Source organism: Polistes dominula, unplaced genomic scaffold (assembly GCF_049000335.1).
Source record: "Polistes dominula isolate Pdom_NZ unplaced genomic scaffold, Pdom_raw_medaka contig_83, whole genome shotgun sequence".
In the NCBI taxonomy this organism is placed as follows: Eukaryota; Metazoa; Arthropoda; class Insecta; order Hymenoptera; family Vespidae; genus Polistes; species Polistes dominula.
This window is the reverse complement of record NW_028301032.1, coordinates 430,715-458,535: the sequence shown is the minus strand read 5'-3', so window position 1 is coordinate 458,535 and position 27,821 is coordinate 430,715. Positions and strand designations below refer to the sequence as shown.

Sequence of the window (27,821 nt, the reverse complement as noted above, 5' to 3'; positions counted from 1 at the left end):
AAACAGACAAAAGAATAATTAATAGCTTTGTCATATCCTTATTGTTGATGAAACTCATTTTGGTCGATTACGTTAATCGTACGTAAGAAATTAAATCAAACGATTAATTCCAAAAATCGTCACATATTAGTTCACAAAATTTACGATAACAACGTAGAGAAGAATATTAACATACAAAATTCAATCAAAGATTTCGACTCCTTTCGAGGGAGTTTTCTTCTTTTCCGTTGATTGTGAATACATTTTAATTCATACGCTTTTGTGTGGGAAATAATAATATTTATATATGTGATTTAACTACGAGTTTAGTTTAATTACAATTTTGTTGAAAAATATGTGCATATTAGTGCGATTAATATTTTATTCGATTTCAACATATAAATATGGAAATTTTTATTTGATAGAATAAGTAAGATTGAAAATTATCTTTCCAAAAAATCTTATATAAATATAACAAACATAGTTATGTTATTATATATATATATATATATATATATATATATATATATATATATATATATATATTTAGTATCATTCCAATATATGGAAGAATCTAAAAATGCATTCAAGCAATTGCATCATTGCATCGATAATTAAATAAATGTTCATATTCAATATAATTAACAAATTAGCAATTATATAATAACATATAAATGTTTGATTTTACATATTTTCCTTTTCAATTGATTAAACATTTATATAAATTTACTTCTATAAAACTATTTATATGCATATTAACAAATTTATAATTTGATATTATTAGGAATTTGATTATTGAATTTGTTAATCAATTGAGTGACTGACAAGAAATGGTAGACTAGATATTATATAATTCAAAATTGTACATTTATCTCAAATTTTGAAAACAAACAATAAATATGTAATACATATATACATATTATTTCCTATTTAGTCACTAAATTGATATATATTATATAAAATCTACAATCATTTTCATTAATTTCTATAATAATACGTGATTCTTTTTTTCTTTAACTATTTATCTATCGAAAAGTATAATGATTATTATTAATATAGTACATTAGTATATATAACGTAGTACATTAGTTAATAATAAAATATAAGTGATTACCATTTAAATGAACAAATAATTCTTACTGTTACTATTTGAAAATTAAAATTGATATACATTTGAAAATGATTTCAATACAGTAAAGATTAATACAGTTTGATGTTAATGTTAAACATAATAAAGTATCAAGTATTTTCCTTTGTTTGATTATAAAAATACGCACATTCATTTATATGTTCTATTATTCTTAATAAAATCGATCAATCAATGATTTTTCTTATATTATTTAAATATAGCCCTCTTGTATGGAAGACATTTAATTGAAATTTTCTCTTATAATTTCCTGTATTTTTAAAATATGATATCATTGTATTGCAGATATAATCTCAATCGGATTTATTGTGTATCGTTTCGGTGTTATTCAATTCATTTTTATTTTCAACTTTGACTGATTTTTTTCTATAAGTTTCAACGTAAAACGAGCCGAATAGATAAATAAAAACGAAAGCGTTGATTATCAACAATATCATCGGAAATTTGGGGAAATTGCAATCATTGAATAAAATAAAACTTCCGTGAATACCTACTAATACGAATTGTATTAATTGCAAACTTGTAAGATATTTTTTCCACCAAAGATAGGGTTGTATTTGTGGTCCAAGTGTAGATAGTAAGTAATAAGAGTACATGATGATGTGTATGAACGAGTTGATAACACCAATAAATGTTGCATGACCACCAGGTAACCATCTAACAGCTATCCAACTGGCCACAGGCATTATGGCATGATGATAAACGTGTAAGAATGATATTTGTTTGTCTTTTTTTCTTAGAACAAAAAATATCGTATCCAATAGCTCGATCAATTTGCATATGAAGTAAGTGTAAACACCACGTGCCATCTGTTACAATAAATTCATTCAAATTAATGCGATTCTCATTATACGATGAAACGCGCGATATACGAATATATTATACAAAATATATTTCTTTATAATTAAAATATAAGTAAAATTGTATTGTTATAAAAAACAAACCCTCATTGCCAATGGATTATCCGAATAATCGATTGGTTGACAATAGAAATTGTAATGGCCTGCCCATCCTGCCATCAAACTTTCGTTAAAGATGTAAATGCTGATAAATATTTGACTCAAATTATACACTATCAGAGTATTTTTCAAATTGTATGGTTTTTTGTCCCTCATATATCTTGGTCCAGCGTATAAAGAAAAATATATATAAGTAGCCACAATCGTTATTATAGGACCTGGTCCAGTAATTAGAAACCAATCTTTCGTTCTAGGATCTGAAAGACATAAACTTGTTAAATGACGTATAAATTATCATCTTATTACTAATGATAATGATGAATGTTTAATGAGCTTATATTTACATTACCATTTTTATTGTACATAAAATCTTTGTACCATTCCATAATAGCTGACATTTTGCTTTTTTCTATCTCCCTTTCTAATCGTCTGTTAGTCTGCAAATAACATTTAAAAACAAAAAAAAAACCATTAATTAAGCGAAATAAATTTAATTGAAGTTTTTTTTCTTTTTTCATTTTAATTAAATATTCGTTTGATCGTAAGAAACGATAAAGTGAAGAAATATTGTATGAGTCCTTGATGTTGAAAAAACATCAATAATATTGCACATAAATATCATTTTAGATTATTTTCGAACGATTGACAATGATTATCTTCTCGAAAGGGTGCAATTAAATGAATTGTACGAGCACGACTTGAATCTTATCGAGCATCTTTATATTCGAATAATAATTTTTAATATAGTCAATGATTACCCTCCAATGCCATTGTCACAACATATTCGCAAATCGTGTTATTTTAACTCGCGAGAAAAACTGTCAAAGTCAATTAATATTTGATCAACAATTTGATATTTTTTTAATTTTTTTTTCTTTTTTTTCCTTATTAGTCGCCTCTTACGACAAGCAGGGATTACTGAGGTGGGAGGGGAGGGGGGGATAGGTATTCTTAAACAGGATTATTAATGTAATAAATGAAATTTGTTTACTTTAGGTGTCTACTAGATAGATTTTTGGATAAGAAGACAAAAATCTACTTACATTATATGATATAATTTGAAATAAATGCACAATATAAAATACAGTCAACCCTCCTATAATGCGGTGAGTGCGTACCGCGTTATATGGAAACCGCGCTATAAGAAACTCGGATTTAACCGTACAAACCAGGCTAATTCGTAGCGCGTTCTATGGAAAACGTCTACCGCGTTGTATGGAAACCGCGTTATAAGAAACGCAGAATTAGTACAAATCACATCATTCGTACCGCGTTATATGGAGACCAATAAGGACAAGATAAATTATAAATTATTTTTATTGAATTGAAGAGTTTATATAAAGAAATGATGCCAAAACTAAACTAAAAAACTGTTAGAATTAAAACAGAATTTTAACCGATTTAGAATTTCGATTTTATCTTCAAGAGATATAAACTTTCTTTTTAACCCTTTCCTTCTTTCTTTCGTGTTTGACATGATGCAAATCTAGGGTTAATAATTACTTTATTATTATTATATTAGAACAAATGAAGAATATTACTTACAGTATTGTAATATAATATATATAAGAGGGCTGTCGCATTTTCAACTCCGCGTTATATGGAAACCGCCTTCTGAGAGTATCGCGTTATAGGAGGGTTGACTGTAATCGTATTAGGCTTTGAATAATAAAATGTCTTTTCTTGTTATTTTCATTTAAGTGTTTCGTCTACGTCATTCTCGGAATTCAAGGAAAAACAGTTTCGGTTTTGTAGACATTTTTCTTAGACTACGCGGACATAAGGTATGTAGATACGCAACACGAGTTTTAAAGTCAGTGGGAATAAAAGTTTGCCAATTCGTTTCGAAAGATGAAAAAGAAAAATGTTAGTCGAACTCGGCTGTGGAACCAAGGTGAACCAGATCGTCCAGGTACAATGAAAACATCCACTATATACAAGTTACATTCTACTTTTACTCTCCCTTTCTTCATATCTCCTTACATTTTCTCCTAGAAAGAGAGAAAATAACAAAAAAATAGCATAAGTTTAATGGACGCACATTTTATATATATAGTTAATTTATTGAAATTAAATATCCAAATGTTTTCATTAAAATAATGAAAAGATAAAAATAATAATAAAGATAGATTTGTTTCTAGATATTAATATTACATTATTAAGATGAATAAATTTCGTTTGTGTCTATTTAATAACCAAAATAATTCAATGTTAACGAAAAGTTTGGTGTAAAGTCGAAAGTCTAAAATACCAAATTGATTGACGTAAGCTGACCTACTTGCGGATCTACTATAAGAGTATTACCTCCAATCAATTTATCAACTTTTGCAATAAAAAAGATTTAAATTCTAACTGTCTCTGTAAGTAAAGAAATGTTGAAAGGTGAAGGCAACGAACGTAAAAAATACAAATTATTTTTGATCGTAAAATATTACTTTTAATCTCGCAAAAGGATTTGGAATTTTTTAATGGAATTTATCATGCAAAATAAAAATAAAAACAAAGAATTAACTTTTATAAATAACATCTCACGTTTATGAAATGATTATAAAAATGTTTATTGCGATAACCTCTCTTTTTTCTGACATGAAGCTAAATTCTGAAGGATACAGACTTAAGGAGAAAGAAAAAAAAGGAAATAAAACAAAAATAAAACTGTTACAAACCGGTTATGGGAAAGGGGAGAGGACCATGGGGACCGAGTAAGAGCAATCGTATTTGATTTCGTTCATGTCAGCGTAAAGGAAACATTATTTTGACAAAATGATTTATCCAAATTTATATATGTATATATATTAAGGTGGGTCAACATAATCAATTATTTTTTTTTTACAAGTGACACGTAAAAATGGGTTGCTAGACACCTTAAAACAATTCTCACCAAATATGAGCTATTAATTTTAATAGGAAGATCCTCCGTATCGCAGTTTTTTATTTTTTTCTCAGTCCAATAGAATAAAATTCATACCTCATCAATTATTGATTGTACAGAAAAATGTTATGGAAGAATTTTGTTGGAAATTTAATGCTCTACAAAAAAGGTATCTTATATTTTTTCCGAAAACCTTACCATTTGAATGATATTGAAGATTTAAATTTGATGATTTTAAGACAAATTTCATTTGTGTTTATGAATTTTATAACTCGACAATAAATGACTATTAAAAAATGCGCAATACAAATTTTTGTAGGAAATTAACTGCTCTATAAAAATGGTGTTTTATGTTTTGGCGATTAAATTAAGCGTTCAAAAGATATTCATCATCAAACTTTTTTGTTAAAGAGAAAATTATCCTACTTGCAACAATAAATTGTTTGAAAATTAATAACTCAGTTGAAAATTGAAATAACAAACTTTTTTATAACTAATTGGACATTTTTTTTTCTCCAAAACTGAAACATATCATAATATATTTATAATGAAAACTTTGCTTTTTTTATTAACAAATAATTAACTAAGCGATAAATAATGTACAACTTATTTTTTTAAATGAAGACAAAGATACTTACACATAAAAAAAAACTTGAAAAATATTTTGAAGTTTGTCAGTTGATAAAAACTAAAATTCGTGTAAATTTTTTTTAAAATTTATAAATTAAATTGAAATTTTTCGAATATCTAATCAAAAACTTTTAAAATCAGTACACATGAAAGTTTGATGATGAATATCTTTTGAACACTTCATTTAATCGCCAAAACATAAAATACCATTTTTATAGAGTAGTTAATTTCCTACAAAAATTTGTATTGCGCATTTTTTAATAGTCATTTATTGTCGAATTATAAAATTCATAAACAAAAATGAAATTTGTCTTAAAATAATCAAACTTTAATCTTCAATATCATTCAAATGGTGAGGTTTACGGAAAAAATATAAGATACCTTTTTTGTAGAGCATTAAATTTCCTACAAAATTCTACCAAAACATTTTTCTGTACAATCAATTAATGATGAGCTATGAATTTTAATCTATTGGACTGAAAAAAAAAATAAAAAACTGCGATGTGGAGGATCTTCCTATTAAAATTAAGAGCTCATATTTGGTAAAAATTTTTTTAAGCTGTCTAGCAACCCATTTTTCTGTGTCACTTGTAAAAAAAAAATAATTGATGTTTTTGACCCACCCTAATATATATAGAGAGAGAGATTTATTTTATATAATAATTATAACGAAATATTGAAATACGTTCTCACTGAATATGTTAAAAAATAAAAAGTATGCAAATAATTACGAAATACCTGTTTAAAGATTCGAAAATGTTACTGCAATTATACAATTTGTCATAAATTTCTCTTTTTCTCGTTTAATGATGATATACGATTATTATTGATTTCTCCCCGTCCCTCCCAAAAAAAAAAAAAAAATAAAGAATGAATTTGTGACCTTGAAACAAACCTATGAAAACATTCTTTTACTTTGGTGATTATAATTTGAATAGTTTTTGAATAGTTTGTTTTTTTTTTTTTTTTTTTTTAAAAGAAAAAAAACATAAACAGATTCAATCAATTATAATAAAATAGTAATTTAGCAAATAGTTAACTGAGATAATATTTTATTTTATTTGTTTGTTTATTTAAATCTCTCTCACTCTTTCTTTCTCTCGTATTTGAAGATTTTTGTCTTATTACCTTGAAAATACATAAATTTTAAATGAACATGACACGAATAAGAAGATGCAAAGAACGTTCCACTCTCTCCCTAAGGCGATAATAAATACAATAATAAACTAGTAAGAGTTAAAGCTATGCGATATTTTACAATAATTTATCTTACAGTTATTTATTACAACATCTTTATATGATTTACGTATCCAACTAGTCGTCTTCATCTTCGTCGTAATGTTTTCCCTTTCTAAATGTGTTTTCTTTATTAATCAATGAAAATTTGTACTTAAGCATACCTATAGAAGTAATTTAATAAGTGCACAACAGTTTTGCTTGCTTACTTGCTTCGCGGTTAAGCAATAATGACACGTTAAGAATGTTGTACGATCGGCATCACTGAATTTCTCGGACACGTCCTTTGAAGAAGAAAGAAAGAAAGAAAGAAAGAAAAAAGAAACCAAATCAACTAGCAAATATTACATACACCAAAACCGAAACAGATAATCGATCAAATTCCTTTATTTGATTATCATATAATAAATTATTAAAGATAAATATTTTCAATTGGATCGTTTGTAAAAAAATTGTATGAAGTTTTTTTGTTCTTGAAATATTTCCAATATTTCCAATTTATCTCAAAGTACACACAGGTGTTTTTTATATTTCATCATTAAATTGTATTATTTCAAATAAACAAAAAAATCAAAATCCTTTATTTTCTTTTACCTTTTAAATTCAGCAAAAGATCAAAGAAGGAGTGAAAGTAATCGAAACCACATATCCTTGTTATTTTCTTAATTGTCATATATAATTAATAATATTTCTTTCTCAAATATATAATCTATCATCGTTTAGAGAAAAAAAATGCATTCAAACAACATTACCTTTGATCTTGGAGATGTTTGTAGAATGACGTTGGTATTGATCACTTGTATAAATCCTTTGTCTTCCCTCTTTGTATCTTATCTTCTTGACTTTTTGTTCTTTTTTTTTTTTTTTTTTTTTTGTAAAAATAAAACAATAATTAAATATTTAAGAGAAAATAATACTCGTTAACTTGAAGGTAAGAGAAAACAAAAAACAAACCTTTGGCAAATCTTTTTTAACACGACACAAAATAACAAACAAATATTTAACAAATTAGATGAAAAAATAACGATAATGAAGATGATGATGATGAAGAAGATGATGAAAAAAAAAATTGATGAAGAGATGATTTATCGAGAATTGAGAAGCCGCGACGAAAGTTTCCAAGCAACTGCATGATGAAATGGAAAGTATACGAATTTATATGATACATGTTTCTATGAACATGCACTGTACGTTAATTTATAGTCTTATTTAATTAAATAAATAGTACCTTTTATTTAATGTATAATTATAATTTAATTTTTTTTTCTTTTTTTTTCTTTTCTTTTACTTTTTTTTTTAATTTTTTTTTTATTTTTATTTTTATTTTCAATTATACTCAATAAAAAAAGGCAAAGAATTAAATACGATATATCACCATGCTTTGCTAAATCACTAATAAACTCTTGCTTGAAAATTCCTTTCTGTTAACTTCATAAATATACAGTTAATCAAATTCACAACGAATAATTCAATGTTAGAGTCATTTCCCGTTTTCTATGAATTATTCAAGTTTGTTAACTATGTTCTACAACTAATTATTCCCACGATTTGTTATTTTAACGTTGAACCTTGTACAAAAATTTTTCAATGTTCTTTAGGAAAATTTTTGTACAACGAATAAAATCTACCTTTTACTAAATATCATATAATTATGTTTTTTCCATTATTTTTTATTAATACTCTTATTATTATATTTTTAAATGTAATAAAATGTATGTATTAATATATAGATTAATAAAAAATCTAATCTCTTATCGTTTAATTTTCTCTGATGTTTAAATATAACTTACTATACAAGCAATTCACTTATAAACGTCGACTAACAAATTAAACAATAAGAATAACTATTCTACATTCAATGATCTGATTTTGTGAACTTTGTCGCATGTATTTATCCTTACATCCTGTATAAAGAAATTTAATATATATATATAATGTACATATATATTTTTAAATTCAAATATAGTATTTAACATAAACTGAATTTTATTACGAGCCTTTCTTGTGCACATTTTCATTGTTACTTTCTTTTCTTACAATATCTAACATGATTCATATATTATTTATCTGTTTATTCTATAATTATTTATAACAAGTCCTGGACATTAGTTACAGTTGTGTTATACATAATTTTTAATTCTTTGAAATATTTAAAAAGTCGAAAAATCTGTCGGTAGCACTGTCGGTAACACTGGTCGGTAGCTCTGTCGGTAATTAAAAAAAAAAACAATTCATTAATAATTGTTGGTAAGGCAGAAATTTCTCGGAACTAAGTTGAATATTTTACACAGTCGATAAATCAAGGAAATATTAATTCTATCTTATCGACAACTGTCCATAAAAAGTTTGTCTTAGTTAGCATTGGAATCACCAGTGGGCGATAAAGTAGAACTCTTTTTAAATAACGTTACGATTTGAATTACGAATAATATAAAAAACGTTATAATTAGTTATAAAATGAATAGATGAATATTATACGAATCGGATTAAATATTATAAGAGACGGGAGTAATAGTGAAAATCTAGACAAATAAGAGGTTCGTATTAAAATTCAGTTTATGTTAAACATTTGTTATTCGCATTTTGTAACAGAGTATATCCTTTCTTAGAACGATTGTTTCTTCTTTTATGAACATTTTTTGTTTCCATTAAAAACCAATAATTATAATAATATTAATAATAATAATAGTAATCGTATAAACGCAATAATTATGTCTCATTAATAATTATGCATTTCATTTTCCTTTTTAATATATATTAATTATTACTATTTGTCTGGCTAGTTTTGTTCATCTAAGGCTCTCCATCCTTCTCCCGACACTTTTATTATTTCATTCCCATTAACGAGGTGGTGGAGTATAGTAATTAAAAAAAAAAAAAAAAAACAAGTATATTTTCACTCGTTTGAACTGACTAATAAACATCATTGCGGTTTTTATTGCATTGGCTAAAGTTAAAAAATCGGCCTTCTGTTTCATTTTTTTTTTTAATTATTATTACTATTATTATTATTATTTCCCTTACGATTATCAATGTCAGTAAGTAACAGTAAGTACAGTTTTTGTTGTTGTATTTTTCTTTCTATCATGCTTTGTTTCATCACTTCTTTTCTTTTTTTTTTCTTTTTTTTTTTTTTTGGTTTTTATTGCTTTTTATCTAATTTGTTGTCATATTATTACCTTCTTCTAATAAATCTCTTTGAGCGTTCATATTTTATATATATACGACACTATTATTTAATCGTATATTATTTGTTTGTGTATAACAACACCAATGTTCACATAATAATACTTTCACACGTTATTACACATTTTCACCGATCGATTATCGCATTATATAATAAATTGGGAGAAAGAAAAAGTACTGGTATCAGAATATATACCACGAATCCTTTCTCCTATTTTTAATAAACATTTTGCAAATATTTTACATTTTTCACACAAAAAAAAAAAAAAAAAAACACTTCAAAGCTACCAACGCTATTCTCATTTTTTTTCTCTTTTTCGTTTTATTATATTTTAATGGGCATATTTACATTATAATATTTTTCTTCGTTTTTTTTTTTTTTTTATTTTGTTTTTGTTGTTGTTTTTTGAAAGAGAGACAAAGAAGAAAAAACCGGATTTTTAATAATTTCTGCCAAAGAGCATAAATTTTGTTTAAACGATAAAAATAATGATCTGAAAGTTTAACATACTTTTTTAATTAATTCTTATTGTTTGTGTGTGTGTGTTTTTTTTACTTTTTCTTTTTTTTATTCCTTTTATTTTTTTGGTAAACATAATATTCACTATTCAATTTTATAAGTAAATCTCTTCATCGAATATTTTTTTGTCTTTTCCTTTAATAATAATATTTATTCTAAAAACCTTAGTAAAAGATATTTAAACACAATATATATATATATATATATATATATATATATATATATATATATATATATTTTTATTTTTTTATTTATATATTTTTTTTCATGAAGATTTGGCTATAACAAAACTACTAACACGAGCACTTCGTCAAAATTTAAGTCAATGGACGAAAGATACGACTTTTCCTAAACATTTCATTTGACTGGCCGTTTATTTATCAACTATGATCGTTTTATGTAATCAATCCTTCGTGTATATATGTATATACATATCACATATCAGAATATATGATATATAAGATAATATATATGATTTATTTTTAATCCAACGATCAAGCGAATAAATAATACGAAATATTAACACTAGATATACCAGACCAGTCATCATTTTGACTGGTCAGGCCATTTTAATTCAAAATTTCTACTACATGTAACATTTGATTACTGTAAATAATTTTCAAATGTCTATAAATCCATTGATCTATTCAAATTATTATTGTTAAACATTTTTTGTTATTTTTTAAGAATAAATAAAAAAACTGGAAGCCTTTAAAAGCATTTTTTTTTTTTTTTGATACACCAGTCCTTTTGACTAGTGTGGTAGAAATAGATATACTGAAAATGGTGGTATAACTAGTGTTAAAAAGTCTTTTTTTTTTCTTAAATGCAATTCAAAATAAATTCGACAATTTGATTAGAATTGCTATCTTTTTTTTGTCTTTTTTTTTTAATAAAATCTATCTTTTTTTTTTTAAATTTAAATAAGAAAGAATCAAGATTTAAAAATGAAACGATTGCTACAGTAATGTTATGATTAGATAAATGTTCGGTGTGCAATAACAGAATTTAGGAACGTATAATACACACGTGAAAACTTTTTTTTTAAAAAGGCACTTCGAACAGAAGAAAAAAATAAAATCAAATAATAAACGTCTAGTTTGCTTGCTTTTTTCCTTTTCTTGTTTTTTTTTCTTTTTTTTTTTTTGTTTTTTTTTTGTTCTCTTCACTCAACTCAACTTGATTTAATATCTAAAATCTTAATACAATAATAACATCGCACGCCACGTTATTACACTTACATACACCGACACTATGTACACATACAAAGCTTATCATTATCATCATCATCATCATCATCATCATTATCATTATCATCATCATCATCTCACGTTCGTCTATATAAAGTTATCATACTCCAACATTTTTGTAAGTTATTTCATTAATTAAACGAGACGCACTTTCTATTCGTTTACTATTATTTATTATAACGATCCGTTAATTTTCATTTTTAATAAACTATTAATATTACTATTACTCTGGCTCTACTGGCTCTATTATTATTAATTAATTATTACTACTGTCATTCTTGTTATTCTGCTGTGCTCAAATAAATCAAATAATTAACAAATATGATCACTATTATTCATTAGCTCCTAACTCATATAAAATGTTCGAGTGATTTAACGTAATTTACAAAATTGATTAATGTTTATTATTCTATAGTTTATTCATATATAATATTTGTCGTTCTTTTTTTTTTCTTCTTCTTCTTCCTTTTTTGTTTCTTTCCAAATTTGTCGAATATTCAACGAAAAATATTTCTATAATAAAATAGTAGAATTTAAACGACTAACCTGACGTTCGATAGATAATTTATATAGGTACCCGGTCCGTTAAGAGTGCGCGCGCGACCGGAAGAACAATTCTTCATAGTATTTGTTTCTTAATCCATCGAAAAACGTCCCTGTTTTTTTTTTATCTTATCATCTAGGAGGCCATTTTTTTTTATCGTGTATCATCACCACCTTCTTCTTCTTCTTCTTCTTCTGTTTCTTCTTATACTTATTCTTATGTATAGCAAGTATCGTAAACGCAAACACGAGGATTCATGGCAGTCACGAGAGTATCATCATCATCACATCGATGAAAAATCGATGTCTTTTATATTTTTTTTCAATAAGAAAATTCTAGCAAAAATGCTACACACTCGAGACTTAATAATAATAATAATAATCATCATCATTATTATCATTGTGATTTGAATTTCCATTTCTTTCCTTTTCTCGATGCTTAAGCGTTCCGTCAAGAAATGATGGCCTTCCGTTTTGGTTTCTTTCTAGCATTCTATCGTAGCAGCAATCGATCTCAACGATCCATAAAATAGAATAACGCTCGTTATCAATCATCTGACGATCGGTCAGAGGCATTTACCAGGATTCTGAGAACACCATTGTGGCCACATGGCTTCAGTTTTGATTCCTCGACTTGTTAATACTTCGATGTGAGCAGCTAACCTCGTGTACACACTTTCGTCGGTCGAAAAACCGCTACTTGGTAAGTCGCTCCTAAAATATAACAAATATAACTTGTCGTACTGTACACTACTGTACTGTACTGTACACAACAACAAATTATTACCATAATCTTTCAGCAAGAGCAGATGCTCTTGGCCAAACTCTTGGTCCTAAAGAAGCCTGACCCATTTGTTCGCTCCAAATTGCAGCTTCCCCACCAAGAATTAAACTTATCTGTTGCTGATGATATTCCTTCCAAGGTCTGTGATTGTAAACCGTTTGCCAGGTACGATACTCGCCACAGGCAGCTTCACCGGTTTCCCTCCATCTACCAAATCCACAATCCAAATACCACGCATCTACGTGAGACAATATAACTCTAAAACCATCTTCTAAAAGATCAGAAGTTTCGAGCCAATTGCTACCACCCCAGGATTGAATGACGTGTATCTTAGGATCGAAATAAGTAGTAATGTATGGACGTTTGGTAAGTGGTGAACTCCACAAAATGACTGCTTTTGGTACCTCGTCGTGATTTGCCTTAACCAAACGTTGTAACATTTTCGTTTCGAATTCCGCCCACATAGCATGATGATCGGTCATATTTTGTGCTTGCATAGCTGCAGTTATATTACCATACTGTGCCCAACAATCAAGATTAACCTCATCTCCTCCAAGGTGAATGATATCCCGTACTTCGGTCAAGTCCAATAATTCTCTGTAGAGACCTTCGAGTATTCTATAGGAGTGCTCGTTTATCGGATTTAACTGACCGCAGTTTGGTTCACCGCAATACGACGTCCAAGGTTGTTGGTCAACGCAAAGTGCTAGCTCGCCATAACCGTGTTCAGCTCCTAAAATAAACAAATTTCGATTGCAATTTGATTTGATTATTTAAAGAATACAAAATAATAATGATTGATGATATTCACCCCATTGCCAACCAGCACCAGCATGAGCAGGAGAATCAATCTCAACAAGTACCCTAACTCCACGTATTCTTGCGTAATCGGCTAGATCTTTAACGTCATCGGGTGTGTAAACTTGATCCCCACTGTAAGCACCCCATCTGGCCATTTCCGGAAACTGTACCGAGTCAAAGGGGAAGCTCTGAGAATCCGTTAGGTGCCAATGAAAGGTGTTCAGTTTCGAGGCAGCCATACCGTCGATCAATCTTTTTAATTGCTCGATCCCGAAGAATTGTCTCCCTGTGTCGACGAGCAGACCACGATATGAAAATACTGGCTTGTCCTCGATGAACGCACGCGATAGTACACGTAGTGAACCTTGCCTTTCGGCTGTCTCGTCCCACCATATCATTTGTCCTAGCGTTTCCAATCCGTGACGTACACCGTAGTAACTTTTTCCCGTTATACGTGCTTCCAAAACTTTACCCTTCAAAAATAATTCCAGGTTGTACGACTCGTCCGTGTCCATGGTCAATTTGGTCCCACGTGAATTGCCAGCACTCAAATATATCACAAAACTATCGATTCCTGATCTACCTTTGGCATTTGACACTCGAATTAAACTTCTTATGTTTCCTGTCAAAATATAACAAAATAAATAATGCTTTGTTCCTATTTATTATCATTAGAATGAATTATATCAAATGAAATAATTTACCTAAGAAAACATCTTTGGCATACTCCAACAAAGTTTTAACGTCACGATCACTCGTATTCAACGTGACGAATTCGATTTGTTGTAAATGCATTGTCACACTTTCATCCCCTAAAATGACATTTCCCGTAGGTCTTGGCCACAGAAGACGAGTGTTACCACCGCAAAGGGCTGTACAAGTTGCCAAAGATACTTTCGACGATTTTACGGCTCTTCTCTCGCAACGACCAGCTACACAAATCCATGACCAAGGACTTTGAAAAACTCTGTAAAATTCAAATCTCCTATTACCAAGGATAATAATATCAAATATTTTGTTCGTAAGTATTCATTTTTTTTTTTAATTTTTTTTTTTTAAGATCTCAATCATAATCGAATATCGATTAAGAGTACCATCACACACGATTAGCAATTGGTTTTTTCTAATTTATCTTTCTTTTCCTCTCGTAAATATATTGCAGGTAAAAAAGCTTCACACACAAAAACGAAAGTAGAATGTGTGTACGTGACAATAAATGTTGTTTATACTTATTTCAAGAAATTAGAAGAAAGGAAATGCTAGCCAAATAATAAAGCTATGCTTAATGGAAACTGTATCCTAATAATAAGGATTTTAATTGTAACATTAAATGTTACAGTGAACCAAGTTAAAAAAAAAAAAACACAAAATGATTCCATGATTTATTTGATACCATTATTTCTTTTTTTCTTAACTTGGTCCGTTACTTCGTAGAAAGCAAAAAAGTGTGTGGATACATACTAGCTTTTAAATAAAATAAAAAATATCTGTTACAATATTTCTGGTAAATGGAAGACACAAAAACCATGGACAACCACGAAACTCGCACAAGCTTTAGTTTTTGTTCTTTTAAATAAATTACAAAACAAAAACTGACTAGCAAATACAAATGCATATTAATTTTAAGTTGATTCTGTCGGTGTTATATTCGGTGGTATTTACAGCCATTTTCAGTATATCTATTTTTACCACGCTAGTTAAAATAACTTGTGTATAAAAAAAAAAATGCTTTTTAAAACTTCCAGTCTTTATTTATTCTTAAAAAATAACAAAAAATCTTTACTAATAATAATTTTACTAGATCAATAGATTTATAGATATTTTTAAATAACAAAACGCTTAATTATTTACTGAAATCAAATGTTACATGAAGTAGACATTTTGAATTAAAATGGCCCGACCAGTCAAAATGACTAGAGTTAATAATAAATATTCAAAGCAATAAAATCAATTTTTAAAACCAATATTACATTTAATAAACACATATTTTTGTTTGTTTCGACAGTAGTCAACTTAAAATGTGATATTCGCATAAATAGGACAAGCGCACACGAATTCCGGATTTTGTTTTGGGTTTTTTTTTGGTTTTTGTAAAGATCTTGTTCTTATCGTACGTCCGTTTATCACGTCCGGTAGAGTTCTTTTTCCTTGACACATCAAAGTACTCGTATAGACGATCCTCAGGATTTTTGGTGCTCTCATTTTCGACCAAGAAGGTTACCAATCCCTGTTCGAATTCTTCCAATCTGCGTAGTGTTAAGATACGAGTGCAACAATAATAAATAAATAATCAGAAAAAAAATTAATAAATAAAAATATCAAATTAAATTAATTTGTCTTTTTTTTTTTTGTTAAATTTGAAATTGAAAAAAAAAGAAAACACAAATATAGAAATGAAAGAAGATGAATTTATCTTATAACAAAATGTTCTATTTGCAAATGAAATGAAAATATGAAAGAAAAAAGAATAAGTATGTCATAAACAAAAACTTTTAAGATAGACGAGATAATCTAAAGACATTCTATGCTTGCCGATCATCGACGTTTGACAAACAAACTTTTGTAAAGTAATTTTATCGATGTTTTAACATAACTGGCATTGACATTGAACGTTGTCATTCTACCACTTAAAACTTCTATCTCTTTTTCTCTGTCTTCTTTGTGTATTAAGTATACATAGCGTACACATGTGTATTGTAAGAATGTATGGGTAATATCGACCATGGCTATTTAGAGTTTGAACTCACCGACGTGTCGTGAAGGGCTGCAACGAGGCAAGTGGCGGTGCATGCGCGTACATGGCAATAAGAAGTACGCCGGTTATCAAAACGAGGAAGAGGAGAATCCTCCTCATCCATCCGCTTGGCAGGCTACCCCCCATTCTCGCTAATCTGCAAACAAAATCAATGGGTACCGTTGTTCATTTTTTCCTTCCATCTTTATTATTATTATTATTATTATTATTATTATTATTATTATTATTATTATTATTATTATTATTATTATTATTATTATTATTATTATTATTATTATTATTATTATTATCAAGCAAGAATCATCCAAATTAATCGGTATGACCTTTCATTATAATCAATACATTTAATTTTTTTTTGTATCATCATCATCATCATCATCATCATCAAATACATTAACAATACAGTAGTCATGTCAATTTGATTTTGTCCTAAAACTGCTGCTGCTGCTGCTGCTGCAGCTGCAGCTGCTGAGTTTTCATTGGCAATTTGTAAAAGGAAAAAAGGAAAGGTAAAAAAGTAACATGGTTGTGTTTTACTTTTATTATCTCTTTTTTTTTTTTTTTTTTTTAACTGCAAGTGAAACGTTGTACTAATCATCTTTATGCACTTTTTGTTAAATGCGACTAAGTTGCTATTAGATAAAATGAAATAACAGGAAGAATTGTAAAAATATAGAAAGAAAATAATGTTATACCTATAAACGTATGACTTGATGAACGATGAACGTCGTAGAAATATCATTTGAACTACTAGAAATACACTATGTACAATCTTATACCACGGCATTTCTCGGTATGACGATTAGAAGCTCCACTTGCGCTTCTTAAAACTGGAACGAGATCATCGATCGATAGACGTCGACTGACAGTGAATACTCCGTTTAAGTGAGTCGATAAAAAAGACGTGGGGGGGGGGGGTAAATACACAATGCTTCATACTTTTTCAAAAAACTAATAATAATAATCTAATATCATTTCTACATATTTTTAAACATTATTTTAGGATTTATACAATTATGCTTCCGCCATGTTTTTTTTTGTTTTCTGTAAAACCATCGATAGGAAAAAAGGGCGGAACCAAAATCATGTACATTTAATTGTACAAATTTGAAATTTAAAACAAATACGAAAATTCTACATATATAAATTTATATTATAATATAAATTAAGATATATTTATAAAATAAAAATGTAAAGAGAAAATGTAACATATTGATCTAAAAAAGAAAAAAAAAAAAGATCGAAGAATAAGAAAGTAAGGAAGGAAGAAACGAAGAAAGAAAAAGTCTACTGAATATAAGTTGGATTCGATACGATGACGGTGGTAAGAACTATACTAGACACGAGGGGTGTAGCTAAATCGCGTGCGTCGCAAAGCGTCGCGACGCCGCAACCGTCCTTGCGTAACCAAGCAACCCTTGAGGGGGTAGTAGTCCGACCAACGCTTCACTCCGTTTAGGTATTAGTCTCCAACGAAACTGTATTGGGAACGGATCGAGAGGGGGTTCCAAATATTAGGGGGGACCCTTCTCCTCTTCTTCCTCCTACTCTTATTCCTGTTTCTCCAAAGAAGAAGAAGAAGAAGAAGAAGAAGAACAAGAAAAAGAACAAGAAAAAGTCCTACTTGATCGTCTGGTATCATCAACGTAAGAAACAACAAACTATATAAGCTAACATTTTTTTGTATTGACATCAATTAGGTAAATCCAATTCCATTTTTTTATTTTTTACTGTTGGGGGGTTGATAAATCTATTTCTTTAAACCCATTTATTCATTTGAATCTTTTATCGAATATTTCAGTGAAGAGAAAGAATGAAATTAAATGTAAAATGTTATAATACATTTTGGGTAAATTAGAGGTTGGTGGTCTCGGTTAAATGCCGAGAATAATCGACAACGAAAACGAGGACGACGACGACGACGACGACGACGAAGACGAAGACGAGGAGGAGGAAGAGGAGGTCGGGATAAACCATTACGAAGAAGAAGGACGAACGCAAACGTTGATTATTCTCGATCGAAGTGATTTTATCAAGATGCAAACAGGCTTGGCGGGTAAGTGAACGCACCTATCTACCTTCCAACCAACCAACCAACCAACCAACCAACCAACCAACCAACCAACTAACCAACCAACCACCTACTTTCGTGCGATCCAATTTCCATTTTCTACTGCGATGAATTTAGGCCTTGCCTGCTTGCTTGCTTTTGCTTGCTTTTTACATATACCTGTATATATATATATATATATACAAGAAAGGATATATAGGTACGCACGAAAATCGATTTCGTTAGAGAACACTTTGTTTCTTCCTTTAGTCTGACACATATACACATACACATATATATACACATACACACATACATTCATTTGTAACCAACACTCATCTATTCGAATATTCCTAATTGTATGCATCGTATCGCATCTTTTGTTTCGATAGTAACACATATCTCTGACTGTGTTATCGAAAACACCTGTGGAGCCTATCTTCTTCTCGCAATGAGAGAAATCTCGATTGCTGTAATCTGAATAATAAAATTTGATCAACAACAAAATACTGATAGGTACTTTTATAATTAATTATTATACCTTTTTTGATTTTCAATTTTTATTATAGAACACATTCTCCATTTTATTTTTCTTCTTAATTCTTAATTAATATGTGTTCCCTCTCTTTCTGATAATAAATTATTAACACTAGATATACCGCCATTTTCAGTATATCTATTTCTACCACACTAGTCAAAATAACTTGTGTATAAAATAAAAAATGCTTTTTGAGGCTTCCAGTCTTTATTTACTCTTCAAAAATAACAAAAAATGTTTAACAATAATAATTTTAATAGATAAATGGATTTATAGATATTTTGAAATAACAAAACGCTTAATTATTTACAGAATTCAAATGTTACATAAAGTAGACATTTTGAATTAAAATGGCCCGACCAGTCAAAATGACTGGTCTGGTATATCTAGTGTTAATTCTTAATTACTATGTGTTCTCTCTCTCTCTTTCTCTGATAATAAATTATTAAGAAACATGATCTATCATTTGAATTTTACATCCCACGTAATTTTCTCTTTTTTTCCTCCTTGTTATTTTTCTATCTGTAGAATTTTTCTCAAAAGTAACAACACGAACGTTATCATTTATGTCCAGTTATTTATCATGCAACGTTCTCTGTATCGTGTTACTTCACAATTTTGCCTTATTCCATGATATAATTTTACATTAATCTCTAAAGTAAGAAATAAAGGAAGAAAGAGAGGGAATATGTGCATATACAATTCATTATTATTCTCCCTGATATTACTATAGCAGTATTATACTCGACTTCGATCGTTCAACTATATACTTATCTCTTTTCTAGCTTTATTATTTTATAACTATTATATTTCATTTGATAACTTTCTTAACAATTGACAAAGATTTCTGTAATTTTCTTTTTGAAAATGATGTATTATGTTATCATTGTACCCCCGTGTGATTTAAAACATTAAACACTAGATATACCACCATTTTCAGTATACCTATTTCTACCACACTAGTCAAAATGACTGGTATATCAACAAAAAATGCTTTTTGAGACTTCCAGTCTTTATTTACTATTAAAAAATAACAAAAAATGTTTAACAATATACCATTTATTATATCGGTAAATATACCAAATGTAAATGGTATATTTAATATACCATTTAGATATACCACCATTTTCAGTATACCTATTTCTACTACACCAATCAAAATGACTGATGTATAAAAAAAAATGATTTTAAGACTTCTAGTCTTTATTTACTCTTAAAAAATAACAAAAAAATGTTTAACAATAATAATTTTAATAGATAAATGAATTTATAGATATTTTAAAATTATTTACAGAAGTCAAATGTTACATGAAGTAGACATTTTGAATTAAAATGGCTTGACCAGTCAAAATGATTGATCTGGTATATCTCGTGTTAAATAAAAAATTAATTAATCACAACGACATGAATTGATAAGTACGAAAGACGATTTAATTATTTGTTGTATTTTATTTTTATTTTATTTTTTAGATAATTAATCTTCCAAAGTTGTTTTTTTGTAACTTACTGTATTGGGTGTATCAACGAACTCCTTCATCCAAAATCCTTTCTTCGTACTGCATCTATAACATATACGTGATAGAAATAAACGACGTGGATTACATCGAATACTTTCATGGATATAACTATAAATCAAAAAAGTGGTATTATAAATTTGAACGCGTTATAACGAATGTTATTTATCGATACTATTATTCATTTAGCGACAAACGACGAATATATCATATATATTTTTTTTCTTTCTTTCAAAAAGATATGCAAATGATGCATGAAAATCCATTTTGCATGCATCATTTTTCTTTTCACCTGGAAAACAACAACTCTGTTAAATTACGGAAATAGGGAATGATGTATGTTAATAAAAATTTATCATATATATATATATATATATTATTCTTCTTTTAATAATTGTCTATTTTTTCTTTTTACAGATAAATCGAGAAGATTAAAATAGATTTTTATTAATGAATAATAAAAAGATGACGAAGAAAAGAACGAATCACGATACGACGATTCGTGGATTATCTTATTGTCGCGTGTTAATAAATTTATTCGCGAAATCAATAATAAGAAATACGATGTACTATAATAATAATAATAATAATAATAATAATAATAATGATAATAAACGAGGATATGATAAATTCATGAAAATTTGTACTTCGATAAATTCGAATAAAAATACTACTATCGTGATTTGAAAATAATCAAAAATAGAAAATAAAAAGAAGAAGAAGAAGAAGAAGATAAAAGTCTGACTTGTGCCTTTCGTGTTATAGCCAAAACTGTGATGATTGGTATAATCGAAATTAATCCCGAAGTAAAAAAAAAAAGGAAAGAGAAAAATCAAATGCGTCTTATCAAAATTTTTGTAAATACGTTTAAGACTGAATAGAAATGTTAAAGGGAAAAACTATGAGAGGATTAGCTGTGTTGGCCGCGGTGCAAATCGCTCAAAATCATTCGAACAATATAGTTCACGATAATAACGATGATAGTAAAACAATGTTTATCGAATCTGATCATTCGAATATAGTGGGATACAATATTACCTCGGATATTGGTAACACAGGAAAGAATGGTCACTTTGAAACTGACCTGCATGGTCAAGTTAACATTTTACTTGGAGGGTAAATATAATGACTTTGTTTACAATTGTAAATACAATATTATTATTGTTATTATTTAAAGGAATGAATAATAACCAGTTATTTTTCAGAGCTATGCTTAGCGGAGTGATCATGGTACTGATAGTGATATGTTATTGCTGTCATAAAAATATGAAAAAGTATCGACCACAAGAATACTCTCATTATTGGAGACCCGAGCCTGATGTTCATAGTCTCGAAGTATTCACTATGGATTCTCATATCACGGTGAAATCTAACTAATGATTTTGTTATTACTAGTAGAAAAAAGAATATATACTCTAGCATACTTAATTATCGATTTAAAACTAACTAATTGTGTGCACGTGACAGTGCCCGGAAAGAGTAGCAATGACGAACCCGGAAGATGGAACCCAAGCTGCACTTCCTTGTCCGTTAACACCACCAGGCCCACCTCCGGCTTACGAGAGTCTTATTTTCGATCATCAAAGTCTACCATTCTCGGCTGATAAAAAGGATACAACAACAACAGCAGCAGCAGATGTTCCAATGAACGAATTGACGATTAACGAAGAAGAAGCTTCTACAATTAACTCGGAAACTAGTCAAGCGAAAAAAAATGATAATCATAAAAACGACATAGATTTACCTACATACGAAGCTGCTTTAAAATTAGAAGCCGATGGATACGTTTAAAAGTTAATACAAATATTATAGGTAAATTGAAACGGTGAAAGTGCCTCCTACCACCACCCCACCCCATCATCTTTCTTTGATCATAAAAATTGTATACAACAAACTAAAGTGAAAGAAGATCAAAAGCAGCTATTGAAAATCATTAAGAATTCTATTCTCTATCGTTATTAATTATTGTTATTTGAAAAGCAAACAAATAACACTTAAAACTAACAGCACACAAAAGAAATTAAGATAAAAATTAGTTGATCAAATGAGAATAAAAATGTTAGATAACTTACATAATCTTATATCTATGTGTATTTATAAAAATAATCAATGTTTAAAAAAAAGTGTCAACGAATGGATGAGAGAGTAAAAATGATTAATAATTAAATATATTAATATATACATATATATCTTAATATATATAAATTACGTGTCACACGTTGTTTGTCCGCAATGGACTCCTAAACTACTGAACCGATTTTAATAAAATTTTGCACACAGTGTGCAGTTTCATCCAACTTGAAAGATAGGATAGTTTATATCTCAATTTATAATCGCAATATTATTTTATTAAACGCGAATTATTTGTTTATTAACAAAGAGTCATGATTCTAACAGATGGCGGTATAAGGTAATTCGTTGACTTAAAGCGTGTGTATCGAACTGATTGTGTGAGCCACAGTAACGCGTGGCGGGACACCTCTAGTATATATATATATAAATTAAAAGTTATCAAAAAAAAGATCTCAATAACTAAAATCTAAATCAATAGAAAATAAAGAAGAAACAAGCAAGAATAAATATATGTAAGCATTAAATAGATAAGTTATGTGAAGTAAAAATGATGATCTTATATAAATACGAAACGTAAATCATAGAAAAAGGAAACCATAACTAGGAATATAATTCATGCTAGTAATGTGAAAGATAAAATATAAATGATAGTACGCGTTATCTGGAATACTACAACAATAAATTGAAAAAAAAATCATACGTTTTACTTAAGATTAAAGACCATCGATAAAAATCCTACACGCTGTATTAAACAAAAACAAAATTTAATTTATTATCAAAGTTGTTAAATTCTCTTTTACTTAGGGAAAAAAAAATAATAATAAAAAGAGAGATAGAAAGAGAAAGAACATCGGAAAGCAAATTTAACGCGGAAAACGTTTCCTCGTTGTATATATTTGCATATGTGAATAAGAAACATATAAACTACTCTAACGGATGTACCTTTTATTTGATTTTCTTCGTTTATCTCTTTTGAAATGATGGTGGCCCACTACGCGCGTATTTTTAGTACATACACACATCATACATAAACATATCTCGATATAAATGTAAATCTAACAATAAAATAGTTCAATTAACACTAGATATACCACCATTTTCAGAATACCTATTTCTACTACACCAATCAAAATGAGTGATGTATAAAAAAAAATGATTTTAAGACTTCTAGTCTTTATTTACTCTTAAAAAATAACAAAAAAAAATATTTAACAATAATAATTTTAATAGATCAATATGGATTTATAGACATTTGAAAATTATTTACAGAAATCAAATGTTACATGAAGTAAAAATTTTGAATTGAAATGATTCGACTAGTCAAAATGACTGGTCTGGTATATCTAGTGTTAAATGAATCAATAAAGCAACTATTAGGACACCCTAATTATATTATAATATTATCTCAAAATATCATTTCTCACGATGTCTCATTAAAAAAATATATACATAAATTATAAAACTTATCGTATTAATTTCACAGTACGTATCAAACGTATAAATGTATAATAATACGAGTCATTTATATTGATAACGACCCAAGTCCATCTTTATTTTTTCTTTTTTGATTATTTTTTACCATGAAATATATTACAACAACAACAACAAACAAAAGATAAATTAAAATGGACTTATATATATACATCGGGCACGCGAACGATATAACATATAGTATAGTGGTACTATTTAAATAGTATATGTATACATCATAGGAACGTGAGAATATTGAAACGATTTGTGAACGATCTAACCAAGTAGGAGACGGGAGAGACAGAAAGAGAGATAGAGATACTGACATAGACAGACAGACAGACAGACAGACAGACAGACAGACAGACAGACAGACAGATAGACAGACAGACCTGAGAGGCTGCACAGCCGCAACAGTATTGCGTTACATCCGCCTATAATCGTTTGTTTTACGACCTCGTGGGGATTTATAATTCAGACACATCGAGTCAGCCAGAAACGCTTGAAAGACTTCTATTCGATTCTATTCTAGTTCTAACATAAACTATTCTCTTCTCTTTCTCTTTAATTATATTTCTCTGTGGTTCTCTTTCTCAGCAAACACCTAGACTTGTAATAGTTAGTTAGTAGTAGTAGTAGTAGTACACACGTAATAGGATATTTTTGACCGAGACTGGCTTCTTGTGGAATCAACAGGGAATTAGCACTTATATGCTGTCGCCATTGGGTTACAATTTCACGAATTCATTTATTCCGATCCTCTTACTTCTACCTCTTCAATATTTTAATATTAATTCAAGTGAATTCAATTGTTTTGGAAAGAACAAAATAAAATAAGAAAAACTTCATTGTCATGAATTTGCGTTGAAAATGACTACATGCAACGAATTAGTCGTGATTATCTTTTCAGAACGATTATTATTTAGAGAGAGAAAGAGAGAACTTGATAAACAATAATTACCAAAGCTATTTTTTATTTTTCTTTATTATTTTTCTTTTTTATTTTAATTTTCTTTATTATCTTTATTATATAGCTGAAATGAATCGCGAGTGATTATTAAAACTTTAACGATGCAAATCATTAACGAAGTAATATACACTTTATATGCTGGTTGTTATAATTAACGTTGAAAATACAAGGTATCCCAAAAGTTAGTTTATCCAAATGAAAAATGAATAATTGCTATTTTTATCTGCTATTGTTTGAAATAATAGCATCATATTACGATACTCTAATTACTTACAGTATTTAATAAATCAATATCGATGTGTTTGTTTTATTTTGATTTTATTAACACTAAATCTATACCAACATTTTCAATATACCTATTTCTACCACACTAGTCAAAATGACAGGTGTATAAAAACAAAAATACTTTTTGAGGCTTCCAGTCTTTATTTATTCTTAAAAAATAACAAAAAAATTTTTAACAATAATTAATTTTAATAAATAAATAGATTTATATAGACATTTTTAAATAACAAAATGCTTAATTAGTTACAGAAATCAAATGTTACATGAAGTAGAAATTTGGAATTAAAATAACCTGACCAGTCTAAATGACTGATCTAGTATATCTAGTGTTAAAATAATAGCTTTTGAGAGAACCTGTATATTAAACGTGGAAATTCCTCAAATATACTTATACGCTTTCATTTTAATCTACTTATTTTAACTGCACGAAGTATTATTTATACATATTCTAATATTCCAAATTTCAGTTGCATTTACTAATAACTATTCAATGATTCTAATTAATACGATATCTCGTGTCAGTTTAAATGTCGTTAAGTCAATTATTATGTATTATAGTATCTTATTATAAAGCATATACACTTACATATATTATACACTTGTACACGTGTATCTTTTATATAGTATATATATATATATATATATATAACGTTAATTATCTGATCATAATGAAATTCTGATAATTATAACAGCGATACTTTTATAAGCGCATATAGCTTTTACATAAATCCAAGAAGATGAGAGATGACCTTAATTCGTCGACGTTATGCTAACAAAATCGAGAACACTATCGTGTAGAGATAATAAAAGTACTGTCAATTAAAAACACTGATTTAATCGATTCTACGTAATCATGATTCTGTAAAAAATAATATTTAAGAGTGGATTAAAAACATTTTCTTTTTTTTTTTAATGTATAATAAATCATAGAACAAATTTGAATTGATTTTTATTTCACCGACATATAGATGATAATAATAATAATAATAATAATAATAAATTCGTGGAAATAGAAAACGATTATACTTTTTTCTCGTAACAATGACAGATTTTGTTTCTACACACCGTAAAATCGATTAAACAAATAAAATTGATTTACGTAATAATAGCCTTTGATATGTGTATTCGAATAACGTTCAAATATTCACATAAAACTATCATCGATCAAAAATAAAGAAGTCTTGACGATTAGATGAAAGAAAAATGAACGAGTTATACAAAATAAAAAAAATAATCTGATCTATTCTCGATTTGTTAATAATGTTTGATTTTCTCGTGAAACCACTTTTCCAAGAGTACTTTCGCTCGACATTGAAGCGTGCGAATAATTCTACGAATGAATTATACACTATAGTAAATACTACCAACAAATGCATTTATATACATACGGTAAGTAAAAAATAATGAAAGTGACAAAAAGTGACAAGATTTTAACTTGTTATTTGATATCTGTTTAAATGTAAACAGAGAAAAGCGATCAGATAATTAAAAGATAAAATAAAATAATTCAAATTATTCACGTTCAATGAATAATTATTTCAACTCTTTTTTTCTTATCTATCTTATCTATATTTATCAATATATCTATATCTAGTTCATTTTTTATTCTCTCATCTTTTCCAGGATCTGACAAGGAATCCTACAGATAAAAAAAGAAAGAAACAGAGAAAGAGAGAGAGAGAGAGAGAGAGAGAAATAAAATAATAAGAAAATAAACAATATAACAAATTTAGAAATAAAAGCAAAACGACTTACCTAACCTTGCAATACCGACTATGTATTGTCAAATCGTCCTTCGAAGAAAAATCTCTTCTGTCTCGATCCCAGATAAACGATGACGCTCTCTTCCATCCACTGTTCGTGTAACGCTTGTAACACTTAACCATACGAAAAGGCACTTATTGTTTCACGCCGAAATAAAATATCGTGTAAAGATCTTTACAGTAAGGTCACGCGTGTAACGGTAAGCTTCTACTACCATGTCGAAAGAGAAAAGATAGTACACTCCGAAAAAATTATAAGATTTAACGCGCGCGCACGTTCCAATTCGAGTCCGCACTGTTTCTCTCAATACAACTGAAATTGCCGTTGTTTCCTTTCACACACGACACGACGATACGAACGCTACCCGACGATCAACCGTACTGCCGTCCACTCTCCGCTCGTCCCTATGTTACTCCCACTCCTTACGAATTTCATATGGTTTATATTCCGCTAGATCGAGCCACCGTCGCCTTGTTAACAGCGCCCTCAAAATAT

At 28.4% G+C, this 27,821-nt stretch overlaps 3 protein-coding genes across 9 annotated transcripts; 1 reads left to right on the top strand and 2 right to left on the bottom strand.

The window, feature by feature from the left end:
- Positions 1-15: 15 nt before the first annotated feature.
- LOC107071080 (very long chain fatty acid elongase AAEL008004) lies at positions 16-8,199 on the bottom strand. Of its 2 annotated transcripts, none has more exons than XM_015329776.2 (5): positions 8,052-8,199; positions 7,576-7,674; positions 2,435-2,522; positions 2,071-2,342; positions 16-1,935 (listed from the first exon to the last, which is right to left on the bottom strand). In XM_015329776.2, exons 3-5 carry the CDS (start codon positions 2,481-2,483, stop codon positions 1,420-1,422), a joined length of 837 nt encoding a protein of 278 aa, XP_015185262.1. In that variant the 5' UTR covers positions 2,484-2,522; positions 7,576-7,674; positions 8,052-8,199; the 3' UTR covers positions 16-1,419. The 2 variants fall into 2 exon arrangements, with proteins under 2 accessions (XP_015185262.1, XP_015185261.1); XM_015329775.2 differs by lacking the exon at positions 8,052-8,199 and adding an exon at positions 7,778-8,027.
- A 1,162-nt stretch (positions 8,200-9,361) lies between these two features.
- On the bottom strand, positions 9,362-27,725 carry fdl (fused lobes). Of its 6 annotated transcripts, none has more exons than XM_015329753.2 (8): positions 27,323-27,460; positions 20,758-20,812; positions 16,655-16,798; positions 16,022-16,153; positions 14,612-14,874; positions 13,918-14,529; positions 13,110-13,839; positions 9,362-13,036 (listed from the first exon to the last, which is right to left on the bottom strand). In XM_015329753.2, exons 3-8 carry the CDS (start codon positions 16,786-16,788, stop codon positions 12,889-12,891), a joined length of 2,019 nt encoding a protein of 672 aa, XP_015185239.1. In that variant the 5' UTR covers positions 16,789-16,798; positions 20,758-20,812; positions 27,323-27,460; the 3' UTR covers positions 9,362-12,888. The 6 variants fall into 6 exon arrangements, with proteins under 6 accessions (XP_015185239.1, XP_015185238.1, XP_015185236.1 ...); XM_015329752.2 differs by having other exon boundaries at positions 27,318-27,458; XM_015329750.2 differs by lacking the exon at positions 20,758-20,812 and having other exon boundaries at positions 27,318-27,725.
- s-cup (spermiogenesis-related protein stanley-cup) lies at positions 18,130-23,765 on the top strand. Its single transcript, XM_015329756.2, has 5 exons — positions 18,130-18,308; positions 18,521-18,718; positions 21,182-21,880; positions 21,970-22,126; positions 22,232-23,765. The coding sequence occupies exons 3-5, from the start codon at positions 21,648-21,650 to the stop codon at positions 22,553-22,555; spliced, it is 714 nt and encodes a 237-aa protein (XP_015185242.1). The 5' UTR covers positions 18,130-18,308; positions 18,521-18,718; positions 21,182-21,647; the 3' UTR covers positions 22,556-23,765.
- Positions 27,726-27,821: the final 96 nt, after the last annotated feature.